The 12,351-nt window shown below is 37.4% G+C and overlaps 1 protein-coding gene across 1 annotated transcript; it reads right to left on the bottom strand.

Moving 5' to 3' along the window:
* Window positions 1–226: 226 nt before the first annotated feature.
* LOC137245378 (uncharacterized) lies at window positions 227–12,114 on the bottom strand. The gene is made up of 4 exons (XM_067775937.1): window positions 11,808–12,114; window positions 7,944–8,023; window positions 2,506–2,668; window positions 227–612 (listed from the first exon to the last, which is right to left on the bottom strand). Exons 1-4 carry the CDS (start codon window positions 11,923–11,925, stop codon window positions 527–529), a joined length of 447 nt encoding a protein of 148 aa, XP_067632038.1. The 5' UTR covers window positions 11,926–12,114; the 3' UTR covers window positions 227–526.
* Between the last annotated feature and the right edge of the window lie 237 nt (window positions 12,115–12,351).

Genomic DNA, 12,351 nt, shown 5'->3' on the forward strand with positions numbered 1-12,351 from the left:
CTCTTAATCTTATCTTTATTATTAATATTTCTGTTCACCTCTTTTTCCTACTTTGTCTGAAACCATTACATTTGCTCTTACTTTTACGCTTACTCTCAATCTTCCTTTTGTTCTCTTTACTTTTCGAACTTTCCTCCCTCCAACCTCCTCTAGTTTTTCTCCCATTTCCTCTGTTTCTTAGATTTCCATCCGGGATGGTATAACACGATACGGCCCCTGGAATAAGTTTATTTCAATATACATATTACAAAGTGGTTTATTCGTAACAAAATTCCAAAGATGTATAAATTTTTTATAATATGACTTAAGACGCTTAAAAAATGCTTGTTAATCAAATAACTTTAATAAATAATTTACAAAAGCGTTACAGGCGAAGACCTACCCTTTGGTTCTCTGGCAGAAATTAGGTGGTGTAGCGTAAAAGATTTAGTGTAAAAATATTTGTACTTAAATTATATGACTTCCGAATGCACGCATATTTGCAAATACATACATACGTTTTTAAAGAATATATGTAAGTACATGTTTAAACTGTAATGCCAGAAGATGACTGACTGTTCCGCAAGTGATAGAAATAGGAATAAACCAGATATGTACAATAACCGAAAAGCACTGAAAATGAAAAAAATACAAATTAAAATAGTTTTTAGTACACACAGTAAAATAGCTGAGTTCCAACGAACACTAATCCAAATTCCTATAAAAAATCTAACATGCAAATGCAATACAAACGTTGGTATCCTGATAATTATCTGAATCAATTTGCCACATCAAATTTGTTCTGCCAAAAAACTTGTTCACCTTATCTAAACAGGGATCCCCGCTTTCAATCTTCTACTTTATCTTCCTTTTTTCTCTTATTTCTCCCTACACATTAATCCATTTATCTCTCTCCCAAATCCCTTTCCACTTCTACTAACACTCCCCACCCCACCAACCAATTCCCACTCCCACCCTCAGTTCCACTTCAAGTCACTCTCCAAATTCCAATCACACTCAAACTCCCAGACCCATTCCGTCTCCCACTCCCAATTACACTACAATTGCCTCTTCCACTCTCAATTCAACTACCATTCCCTCTCACACTTCCTCTCCCACTCACGATACCAGTCCAACTCTAACCGTTGTAAATATAGTAAACAATGACTAACTCCCACTCCCAATTTCACTCCGACTCCATTCTTTACTATATATCCCATTGTCTTCTACTTTATCTTCTATTTTCCTTCTTACTTTTTCTCCATATCTTATTCCATTTATCTCCCTCCCACTCCCAAACCTCTCATATATGGTATCTCCAATATTAAATACCTGCTTCAAATGATTGCGGACACCGCCCATTTTTCAAACTTTCCTAAACCAGAGATTTACCGAAACCAATTCATTTTTATATACATTAAACTGGGTCGATTTATTAACCGATATCGCGCCATCGATTTTTCGATAGGATTTGGGCTCAGGAAAAAAAGTTCCACTACGGATACCCAAAAAATAATTTTTGAGCCTGCGAAAAAAAATGGCGAAAGGGTCAATTTTCGACCAAAACACTCCCCAAAACCCAAAAAATATTTTTTTTTTCAAAAAAACTGTTATTGCCAACGTTTTTACAACAGTTTATTGAAAAAAAAAATATTTTTTTTGGGTTTTGGGGAGTGTTTTGGTCGAAAAATTTACCATTCCGCCATTTTTTTTTCGCAGGCTCGAAAATTATTTTCTTTTTTCCTGAGCCCAAATCCTATCGAAAAATCGATGGCGCGATATCGGTTAACTTTCGTCCATACAAATCGACATATGTAACCCGGCCTATGAAAAGGTGGCTTATGACTCAAAAAAGAAATTGCGAGAAACAGCTGTTAAAGATAAACAAATGCATTTCTTCAGTTTCTTAGTAGTTTTCTTTTTTTTTTGAGTCATAAGCCACCTTTTCATAGGCCGGGTCACATATATAGATTTTGAGATTGTACGAAATTTGCCGGGCCAGTAAGTTCCCAACATCTTTACTGCCCTTTCAAACCTTCAAACTTTCAAATATAATTCAAAACCGAAATTAGCCAAAACAGTCCAGTCGTTCTCGAGTTTAAGCGAGACTAACCAACAGCAATTGATTATTATACTTATGTATATACTTATATACATATATAGGTTACGAAATTTTTTAGGAAAAGCTACACAATTTTATCAGAAATGAAACACTCCACAAAAAGGTATTTTTTGTAGCATGGTAATAATGCTAGTTATTACTTTAGTTATTTGTTATTGTTTGCATTTTAAACTAACATTTTAGGGGCGATTCGTGAAAAAAGTTTGTAAATAACAGGTGGCCCATTATGTGTACATATGAGTTGAGTGCTGCCAACTCGAATAGAACTGATTCGGACCGTTCCAGTGAAATTTGATAGCGATCCAGAGCTCGATAGCTCATTGAAACTCAGCTAATAGTTTGGAGCACCCTTTATAAGGTTTCTTTGTGAAAACTAGTTCAAGATAAAAATTTGATTTACTCACATAATACCACAACATATTCAAGAAGTATAAGAATTACGTTGTTGAAATAAGCAGCGGCACGATAATCGCCATAGTTTAGAATAACACCCAAAACCGCGAAAGGCCATTGGATAAAGTATAGCGCAGCGACTACAAGCCAAACCAAAACAAGCCAGGCATTGCTCTGTGAAGATAAAATAAATTTACATATATCAATTATTATTATTGTTATTATTTTTCTTTTTTTTCATTTTAAATCAGCTTATGCCTATTTGAAACAGAAGCTTAATGAAATAATTAGTCAAGTTTTATACATTAGAGCCCTTATTGAACCCAATCTTCCATACAAAATAGAAATTCTAAAATTTATCATTATTGCTTTATTGAATGCCTAATAAAATAAAAAATCTAGTGGGTGTTGCTTGGTGTTTCGGATTTTATAAATAATTTAATAATATAACTAACAAATGACAATCAAAAATAATTTAAGAAAAATGGAAATAAATGAAAAAAATTCAAAAATTTATTTTTCGCATTTGCTGCAAAAGATAATATATCTTTCTTTACAAACAAGGCGAATTCAGTAGAGGTGGTGTTATCCCAACAGCTGATTGCTTCTTCTTGATAATTTTCCATACAAAGCCTTGTAAAACAATATGTCAGTTAATCGAAATCATTGAAAATTTTCTTTTGACTTGACATTCTTCTGCACTGCGAATTGGTTGAATTCGCTTTGCCACCACCTGGTATGGATTCGCCTTGCTTTACAAAGAGGCATATATTTTAGTACACGGCGAATCCATACCAGGTGGTGGCAAAGCGAATTCAACCAATTCGCCCTGCAAAAGAATGTCAAGTCAAAACAAAATTTTAATTGATTTCGATTAACTGACATATTAAAGTACAAGGAGCTGTAAGGAAAATAATCAAGAAGAAGCAATCAGCTGATGGGATAACAACACCTGGTACTGAATTCGCCTTGATTTTAGTAGTTGCGCACGCATTTTATTTTGATTGTCTTTTTTAGTTAAGTAGGAAAAGACTTCCATATATTTTAACTATTTTCGGTAAAAGCGAATATTTTTTGGGGCTACTGACAGATGTTCGCTTAATGAGGCAAGTGACCCTGTATGAAGAGGAAAACTTAATTATTTCATTAAATAAAACTGTGATACGCTAAAGTTTCTGTATAAAATTAATTAATTAATTAAGTTAGTCAGAGTAAGTAAGGACGGGACTGTCTTCGGCTGTGCCTGCCTTCATACCTTTCATGAATGGGACTGAACAATAATCTTTTCCCGTTCGCAATCTCCAAATAATCGGATGTATAAGATAAGAAATATATAGTGAACAGATGTACATACCTAAACGATTTTTAAGATAAATATAAAATAAAAAATATGTAGGTACTTTTTGTGAGGATGTAAAGTTTCACGTTTTTTGTGGTCTGGATGTAAAAACTATGACTACAAATCACGTATTTCAACAATATATGACGTAAACGTAAGTATTCGATGAAATTTGAAGCTTCTAGCCGTAAAAAAGGGGCAAAAGTGACAGTTTATATGAGACATATACTATATTGTAACGAATTTAGTGCAATTCCTCTTATTTGCAACCTTCTGCTAACGTTCGAATCACTAAACTGTTGAATAAATAACTCCAATATTCGATAATGCAAAATGGTTTTTATTAGACTACTTTCAAAATAGTACTTCTATTGCTCGACAGATAGCGTGCTTAAATCAAACTGACTGTCGTGCCTCAACTGTTGCCGCCCTTTATACTGTCTGGTTTCCTCGTTCCATACTTCTAGGCGTTTCCAGAATTTACTTAGTTACTGCTATAAAATTATAACTACAGACGCACGTGTATAGCTTTTCATATGCGCGTGTATATGTGAGTGACACTTCCACAGATAATTGCCTACATTTGGGAGCATCTCAGATAAGATATATGCATGTGCTTGTGCGTCTCTTCTCCGCTGCGTGTACGTACATATGTGTAGACATAATGATTGATTCGTTTATGTAGATACAAGTGACTGCCTGCTTTATTGTTGTTGTGGCTTCATTTACTTAACATCAAACTAGTGATGTGAGTATCACTTAGTGTCACTAATATCCGTCACAATATATATACCACCGATCTCTTATGATTTTTTCAGACAACAATATATGCTATATACGTAAGCATTTAGTGAAATTTGAAGCTTATAGCTGTTAAAATAGGGCTGAAATTGCTAAAATATATATATATATATATACTAGCAGACCCGTCAGACGTTGTTCTGCTCTAAATTTGGTCTATCTGCATGCATTTTAATAAGCTTTTCCCGTCTAGCCATGTCCTCCCCCCCCCCCCCCCCCCCCCCCTCTTCACTTTTTCTTAATCCTTTTATTCTCTCCTCCCTCCGTCTCTTTCGGTTCATCTATCTCTATCTTCGTCTCACTCTATCTCTTTGTCAGTCTCCTTCCCTCTTTTCTCTTCTCTGAAGTTTTTCCCATTCTTCTTCATTCCTTATTGCCAGTCCCAGAGGGTGGTATGTATTTTTCCACTCCCATTCCGAGTCGCAGTCCCACTCCGAGTCTCATTCCTCTTCCCGGAAAAAAAGGATCGTAAATACTAATATAGGCAAATTTATATACCAAATTTCAAGCAAATCGAATAGGACGTATGTAAATAGGTATGTGGGTATTATTAATTCATGTCTTTATTTCGGCTTCGCATGCATATTTATCAGTTTTGCCAGGTTGATGCGACTAAATCGAATATCACAATGAAAATTACTTTAAAGCTCTCAGCAACAGTTTTCATTTGTTATCCATATTCTATAAACATATTCTAGGAGCACCCGCGTCCACGTTTTGGCCTATATCTCGAGACCCTAGCCACCCAGGGGTATAAAGACTATTCTGTACTAAAGCACACATCAACAGCGTCAATTTGATACCCATAATGTAAAAACACATCCTAGTGTTACCCTGATCCACGTTTTTGCCTATATCTCGAGACCCTGGTGACAAATACATAGGTATGAAAATTATTATGTACTATAGCACTCATCAACAACTTTCATTTGTTATCCATGTTGTATTACCACTTTCTAGGGGTACCCGGGTCCACGTTTTGGCCTCAACCTCGAGACCCTAGTCACCAATAGGTATGAAAACTACCCTGCACTAAAGCACTTATCAACAGCTTTCATTTGTTATCCATATTCTATAAATACATTCTAGGGGTACCCGCGTCCACGTTTTGGCCTATATCTCGAGACCCTAGTCACCCATGGGTACGAAAAATACCCCGTATCAAAGTACTCAGAAACAGCTTCCATTTGGTACCCACATTGGACAAACATCTCCCAGGATTACCCTAGTCCACGTTTTGATATCAAGACCCTAGCCAGAATGGGATAAAAAGTATCCTATGTCTGTCTCCTGGTTCTAAGCTAACCTTCCACTAATTTTCAGCCAAATCTGTTCATCCGTTCTTGAGTTATAAATAGTGTAACTAACACCACTTTCTTTTATATAAATATATCACATTAGAAACTTCAAAAATAACAGCATTTCTCCACTATTTGATGGATGCTATTATACATATAAACCTTCCTCTTCAACCACTCTATCTACTAAAAAAAAGCGCATCAAAATCCGTTGCGCAGTTTTAAAGGTTTGAGCATTCAAAGGGAAATAGGGACAGAAAAAGCGACTCTGTTTTATACTACGTAGTGATCGTAGATACGTAGAGCAAAAATACCAAAAAATAAAACTTTTGTTTAAGAATTTTAAGGAAATGTTCAATATTTTTAACGAAAGAGTATTTTTCGAGAGATGTATGCATTCTTAACCATTTATTATTATTTGTGTATGTACATACATATCTATGTGAAGCTGATATGAAAACACATACATACCCTATAAACCTACGGCCGAAGTTAAATAACGCAGCGAATGCTATGTGTATATACGTATGTGTCGCATCATGTCTCACTCAAAAGTAATTTGCTCGCACAGTTGACACCGAACAATCACACACAAAAATTTTTTGGTAAAAATGTTACTTTTGTTTAAATAATTTGGCTGATATAAGAAAGGAATCAAGTATTTTTTTTTGATGCAGAACGAAGGTAAATATTTCAAAGTTTTACTGAAAAGTAGAATTTTTCAAATCCATCCTTCCGTTTATGAGTTATAGCTGTGTAAACAAAAATTTTATGATTTTTTACTACATTTAGGCAATTTGCCACGCCCCTATAATATACACCTTCAAATTATATTAACTGTACCATCTCACGTAGCTAAGCTTTCAAATGCAAAAAACCGTTTTAAAATCGGAGCATTCTGTGTGAAGTTATGTGCATACATGGCATTTAACGACTTTATTTTATAAGATTTATAGATATACTATATATACCACCATATATATACTATATATACCACCATATATATACTATATATACCACCATATATATACTATATATACCACCATATATATACTATATATACCACCGATTTCTATAATTTTTTCAGACAACAATATATGCTGCGTAAGCATTTGTTGAAATTTGAAGCCTCTAGCTCTTAAAATAGGGCAGTAATTACGAAAAGTTTAGTGTCTGAACAATCGGTTGTGGGGGATATATATATACTATATATACGACCGATCTCGTCCATTTTTTCAGAAAACAATATGTGCAATATACGAAAGTATATGGTGAAGTTTGAAGCTTCAATCTGATAAATTGAGGGAGATATGACAAAAATCCTCTTTTTCTGAAAAATCGGTTGTATGGAGGATATATGCTATAGTGGTCCGATCCGGCCGATTCCGACAAATGTCTAATCGGACACCTAAATACACCCGCTCACCAAATTTAATCAAGATATCTCAAAATTGAGGTACTAGTTTGCATACAAACAGACAGACGGACATGGCTAAATCAACTCAGCTCTTCATCCTGATTATTTCGATATACTTAATGGTGGGTCTATCTATTTTCCTTTAAGGACTTACAATTTTGAGATTCGTGCCAAAGTTAATATACCATTTCATTTTCATGAAAGGTATAAAAATAATACTCAGGGCCGTATCGGCGCTTACGGATCGAAAATTATTTTCACTTAAACAATAACTACGGGATTTTCAAACTATTTATAAAAATAATAATAAGTTATGAATCCACACATTTCATCTGTTTAAATATTTCGTAGCTATTGTGATTTGAAAAATGGCATTCGATCGCGGATCGTATAACACGATATGGCCCAGGTTGGAAAAGTTTTAGGCAAATTTGAATTTTTGTATACACCTTGTGTAAGCCATTGCAATTAATCGAATTTAATGTTTTCATACTATTTTTGGCTTTATTAGTTTTTGGGGAACAAGACATTTTATAATGAAAGTAGCTTTATTAACCTATTTAATTTGTTATGATTGCGGGCTTCACTACTTACCCATAAAACGCCAAAAAGTAAAGCCAAAGCGCCTAACAGCTCTATAATAAATCCAATGAGGGACGAACTGTAATGCAATGCTGAAAAATGTTAAATATAAAATGGAAAAATAAATAAAATTAATAAAAAAAAAACATTTAGAACAAAATTTAAGGTTACACCAAGCAATTTACAGTGGTGCTCACATAAACAGCACAGTATAATTTTATATAGTATTGAGAACTGCTTTTATCTTTAATTAATTATATGTTGGCAAGTTTCAATTAAAACATGTTTGATGCTTTCTTTATTCAATGCCAATAAAGTGTCCGAGTTAGGTAGGTAGGTTGAACTGGCTGGTCCATGAGGACCTCACATAGACTGATTGAGTCCGTAGTGTTACCAGAAGTTTGCTTTAACGACCAAACTGAAAAACCCTATCAAAAACCAGGACCTATGTTATAAAATAACTCCGTCCTCTTGGCAAATACTAGAAGCTTCCTAGGACTTAAGCCACTTGCTGCTTCTAGATCTGACAGCTGTATCACTCCTAATAGCTGGAGTCTTAGCCTGGCAAGTGCAGGGCACGAGCACAGAACGTGCTCGATCGTTTCCTCCTCCAACCCGCACTTCCAACATCTGTATCATTGACAAAGCCTATCATGAGTCTACATTCCTCTCTTTTTAATGAGAGGACCAACTGTGTTAGTCAAAGGTTGTAAGACCTACACATAATCTTCGACACTTTACAGCCCCGCGATTGAACCCACGCCTTTCCCGCTTGGTCGATCATGTGCACCTCTCGCCCTCGCTTAATCTCGCCTAATCTAATTGGGACATCTACGGAGCAAGCTTCAAGGGATGCGCCCTTTTTAGCTAGTTCATCCACTTTTTCATTCCCATATGCCCATGGACCCAATATAGATGTATGCTTCTCCCTGTCCCGATTCTCTCCAGAGACTGCTTACACTCTAACACGCATTTAGATGCTGTGCTATGCGAGATTATTGCCTTATTTGCTGCTTGACTGTCAATATAAAAGTTAACACGGTTGCAGCTTAAGCTATTCTCTTCCAGGCTTTCTACTGCTTTGGTTACGGCTAATATTTCCGCTTGGAAAACGCTACAGTAATCCGGAAGCCTGTAGGATCTGCTTATTTCCGGATCAGCGCAGTATACCGCAGACCCTACTCCTTCCACTACTTTGGAACCATCGGTGTACACATGTATCGCCTCGTCCGCCATTTGCGCACCCTTGCGCCAACCGTCCACCTCTATTGTGGCCTTAAGATCTCCCTCGAAGCGCAGATAGGGAATCATGTAGTCTGTTCGTCTTGTGATTGATGACGCTATACTACTATGGCCATATGGTCGGCGCTCAAGCTGCCCCGAAGCACCGAGCCTGGTTGCGGTCGTTAACGCTTTGTTCTTTGCTACCAGGTCTACAGGTGGGATGTGCAAAATGGCATACAGTGCAGCCGTCGGGGTTGTTTTCAGGGCTCCCGTAATGCTAAGCATCGATAGTCTGCATACCCCCTCTAATTTTTTGAGGTATGTTGTTGTTTGTGTGGCTTTCCACCAAACAAGAACTCCATAGTATAGAATAGGGCTTACAATCGCTGTAAAAACCCAATGAGAAAGAGAGGGCGATAGGCCCCACGTACATCCCAGCATTCTTTTACATGCATAGAGTGCCGTTGAGGCCTTCTTGACCCTCTCCTCCACGTTGAGCTTCCATGACAGCTTACTGTCTAGGATGATTCCTAAATATTTTGTGCAAGGTTTTTCCTGTAAGGTCCCCCTCCTAACTTAGGCCTGGTCCAATTTGGGACCTTGTACCTCTTTGTAAACAAGACCATATCCGTCTTCTCCGCATTGACTTTCAACCCGACATTAGATGACCAGCGAAGGGCCCGATCCATCAAAGAACTAATCGTTGGAAGGCACTTTCCACTTATGACAATTGCAACGTCATCTGCGTAAGCCGTAAGTTTTACGGGTCCCTCATCGAATTGCCTGAGCAGTTGATGACCAGCGTCCACAGCAGAGGTGATAGAACCCCTCCCTGCGGCGTGCCCCTGTCCACTGATTTCGTGGCCTCGTACAATCCCCATTTTGATGATCTTTCTGCAATTTAACATGCAGCCGATCCATCTGATTAAGGCAGGATGTACTTTAATGTAATTAAGACCATCCATAATCGCCCATTTTGCAACATTATTGAAAGCCCCGGCAATGTCCAAGAAGACTCCTAGAGCATACTCCTTATATTCCAGGGATTTCTCTATGCTTATTACCACCCTATGCAAAGCGGTGTCTACCGACTTGCCTTTGGTGTACGCATGCTGTGTTGTGGAGAGCAGCTTTTCATCCACGTTGGACTTTATGTACACATCTATCAGCCTCTCAAAGGTTTTGAGCAGAAATGATGTTAAGCTAATGGGTCTATAGTCTTTGGAATACATGTGACCGATCTTCCCCGCCTTTGGTAGAAAAGCTACACGAGCAGTTCTCCAAGAGTGCGGTACATGATTCAGTCGTATGCACCCATCGAATATTATTTTAAGCCATTCCACGACCGCCCTACTTGAGACTTGTAGCATGGCCGGGAATATACCATCTGGGCCCGGCGATTTAAACTTAGAAAACGTCCTCACTGCCCACTCGATCTTGGTATCGGTCACCAAGCCCGGCACTACTAGCTCCGTGATCGAAGTGTGAGTGATGTCTGCTGGCTCCTCTAAACCGTTCCCCGATGGGAAATGTGTATCCAGAAGCACCTCAAGGGATTCCTCACTATTACGTGACCATTTCCCGTTCTCTTTCTTTATTAGTCCCTGGACTATGTTTCCCTTTGCTAGGACTTTTTTCAACCGTGCTGTTTTGCTGGAGCACTCTATGTCCGTACAGAAACTTTTGCATGAGTTTCTCTTCGCCCTGGTAATTTCGCGCTTGTAGATCCTCAGTAGATCCCTGTACTCGTCCCGACACGCTTCGCTTTCCGCGGTCTTTGCGAGCTTAACTATTTCTTTTACCTGTCTTCTTAGAAGACTCAGCTCATTGCTCCACCATGGCGGCTTTGCTTTTCCTCTGAATCTTCTTAGAGGGCAAGCTTTGTTATACGCAGTCATAAGCGTCCTTGTTAGGAATTCATTCGACTCCTCCAGTTCCTCTACATTAGCAACCTCTTTGGGTTGTCCCAGTTTTGTTTCTACATGTTTCTGGAATTTAGTCCAGTTCGGTGACCTAGGGTTTCTAAAGGTTCCTCCCTTCTCTACCCTCTTTAGGGGGACGTTGAAGCTGATATACGCATGGTCGGAGAAGGATGCTCTACAAGAACCATCCAATCATACCTTGATATATCACGCTCGGAGCTCAATGTAATGTCCAGAACATTGCTGGATGTTGGACCAATGAATGTAGGGACATTTCCCCTGTTGGCCATCTGCAAATTGGTTTGCAGGATGTAACAAAACAGAGATTCGCCTCTCCCGTTCGTATCTGCTCTTCCCCACGCATTGTGGTGCGCATTTGCATCTGCGCCTATGACCGGTTAGGTACTTTATTTAAAACTTTAAAATGCAATTACTACGTTCAGTTACTACTTAGTTGACGAATGTCATCATACCATTACTTCATAGTAGTCGTATTATATCGAAATTCCCCTTTTCTCTATGCAAGAATGCTATGGAATAATGAATCATCACTAACTAATTTGTTTTGGTATTGTTTTCACCATTTTTTGTTGTGAAAATGGATTATTTAATTTTTTTTGTTAAACGTGGCATTATTTTTAATTTGTTTTTCTACATTTATTTTTATTGTCGTTTTTTTTGCGCCATTTTCACATATCCACACTTAGTTTTCCATTTAATTTTCACTTACCACCTGGTCGCACAATTACACCCAAAATTATAGTGATCAGTGAGAATATGGATATGAACAGGCAGGCATTACGCAGGCTGACATTGAATAATGCTTGATCTGTAACGTATTTGGGCATCTTCACTTGGTTTATGAAAACTGGTTTACTAAAGAATTCTCAAAAAATTTGTTACTTATGTATGATTGTATATGCGTATTCAGGTAAATAAATAACAAAATGTGTAGTTAAATGACACAGAAATACTGAAATTCCGTACAACGTTAGACACGATCCCCACACGATCACGCTCAAAATTGAAACTAAACCAATTTCTGACTGAGTGAGATCGTTAAGGTGGTTGTTGAATTTAAAATTCATGCATGGGAGCACAAAAATATCTTGACAGAGAGTTTTAGCATTTGACTGGCGCTCTACTCTGTATTTGTTGCGAGATCGTGATGATGATCATCACTACTTAATATAAAGAGGTGATGACGCTATTGTGACATTCAAAACAAAAGTCAGAATATTCATATGCAATGTACTTAAAGTATAAAGTTTTTT

Source organism: Eurosta solidaginis, chromosome 3 (assembly GCF_040869045.1).
Source record: "Eurosta solidaginis isolate ZX-2024a chromosome 3, ASM4086904v1, whole genome shotgun sequence".
Taxonomy (NCBI): domain Eukaryota; kingdom Metazoa; phylum Arthropoda; class Insecta; order Diptera; family Tephritidae; genus Eurosta; species Eurosta solidaginis.

Excerpts from the sequence above, each read along its gene's own strand:
- LOC137245378 (XM_067775937.1), bottom strand. The coding sequence starts at position 11,925 with ATGCCCAAATACGTTACAGATCAAGCATTATTCAATGTCAGCCTGCGT. Across the intron at positions 8,024-11,807 it reads TGTAATTGTGCGACCAGGTG|CATTGCATTACAGTTCGTCC; the intron begins GTAAGTGAAAAT and ends AACATTTTTCAG. Across the intron at positions 613-2,505 it reads TGAATATGTTGTGGTATTAT|TGCTTTTCGGTTATTGTACA; the intron begins GTGAGTAAATCA and ends TTTCATTTTCAG.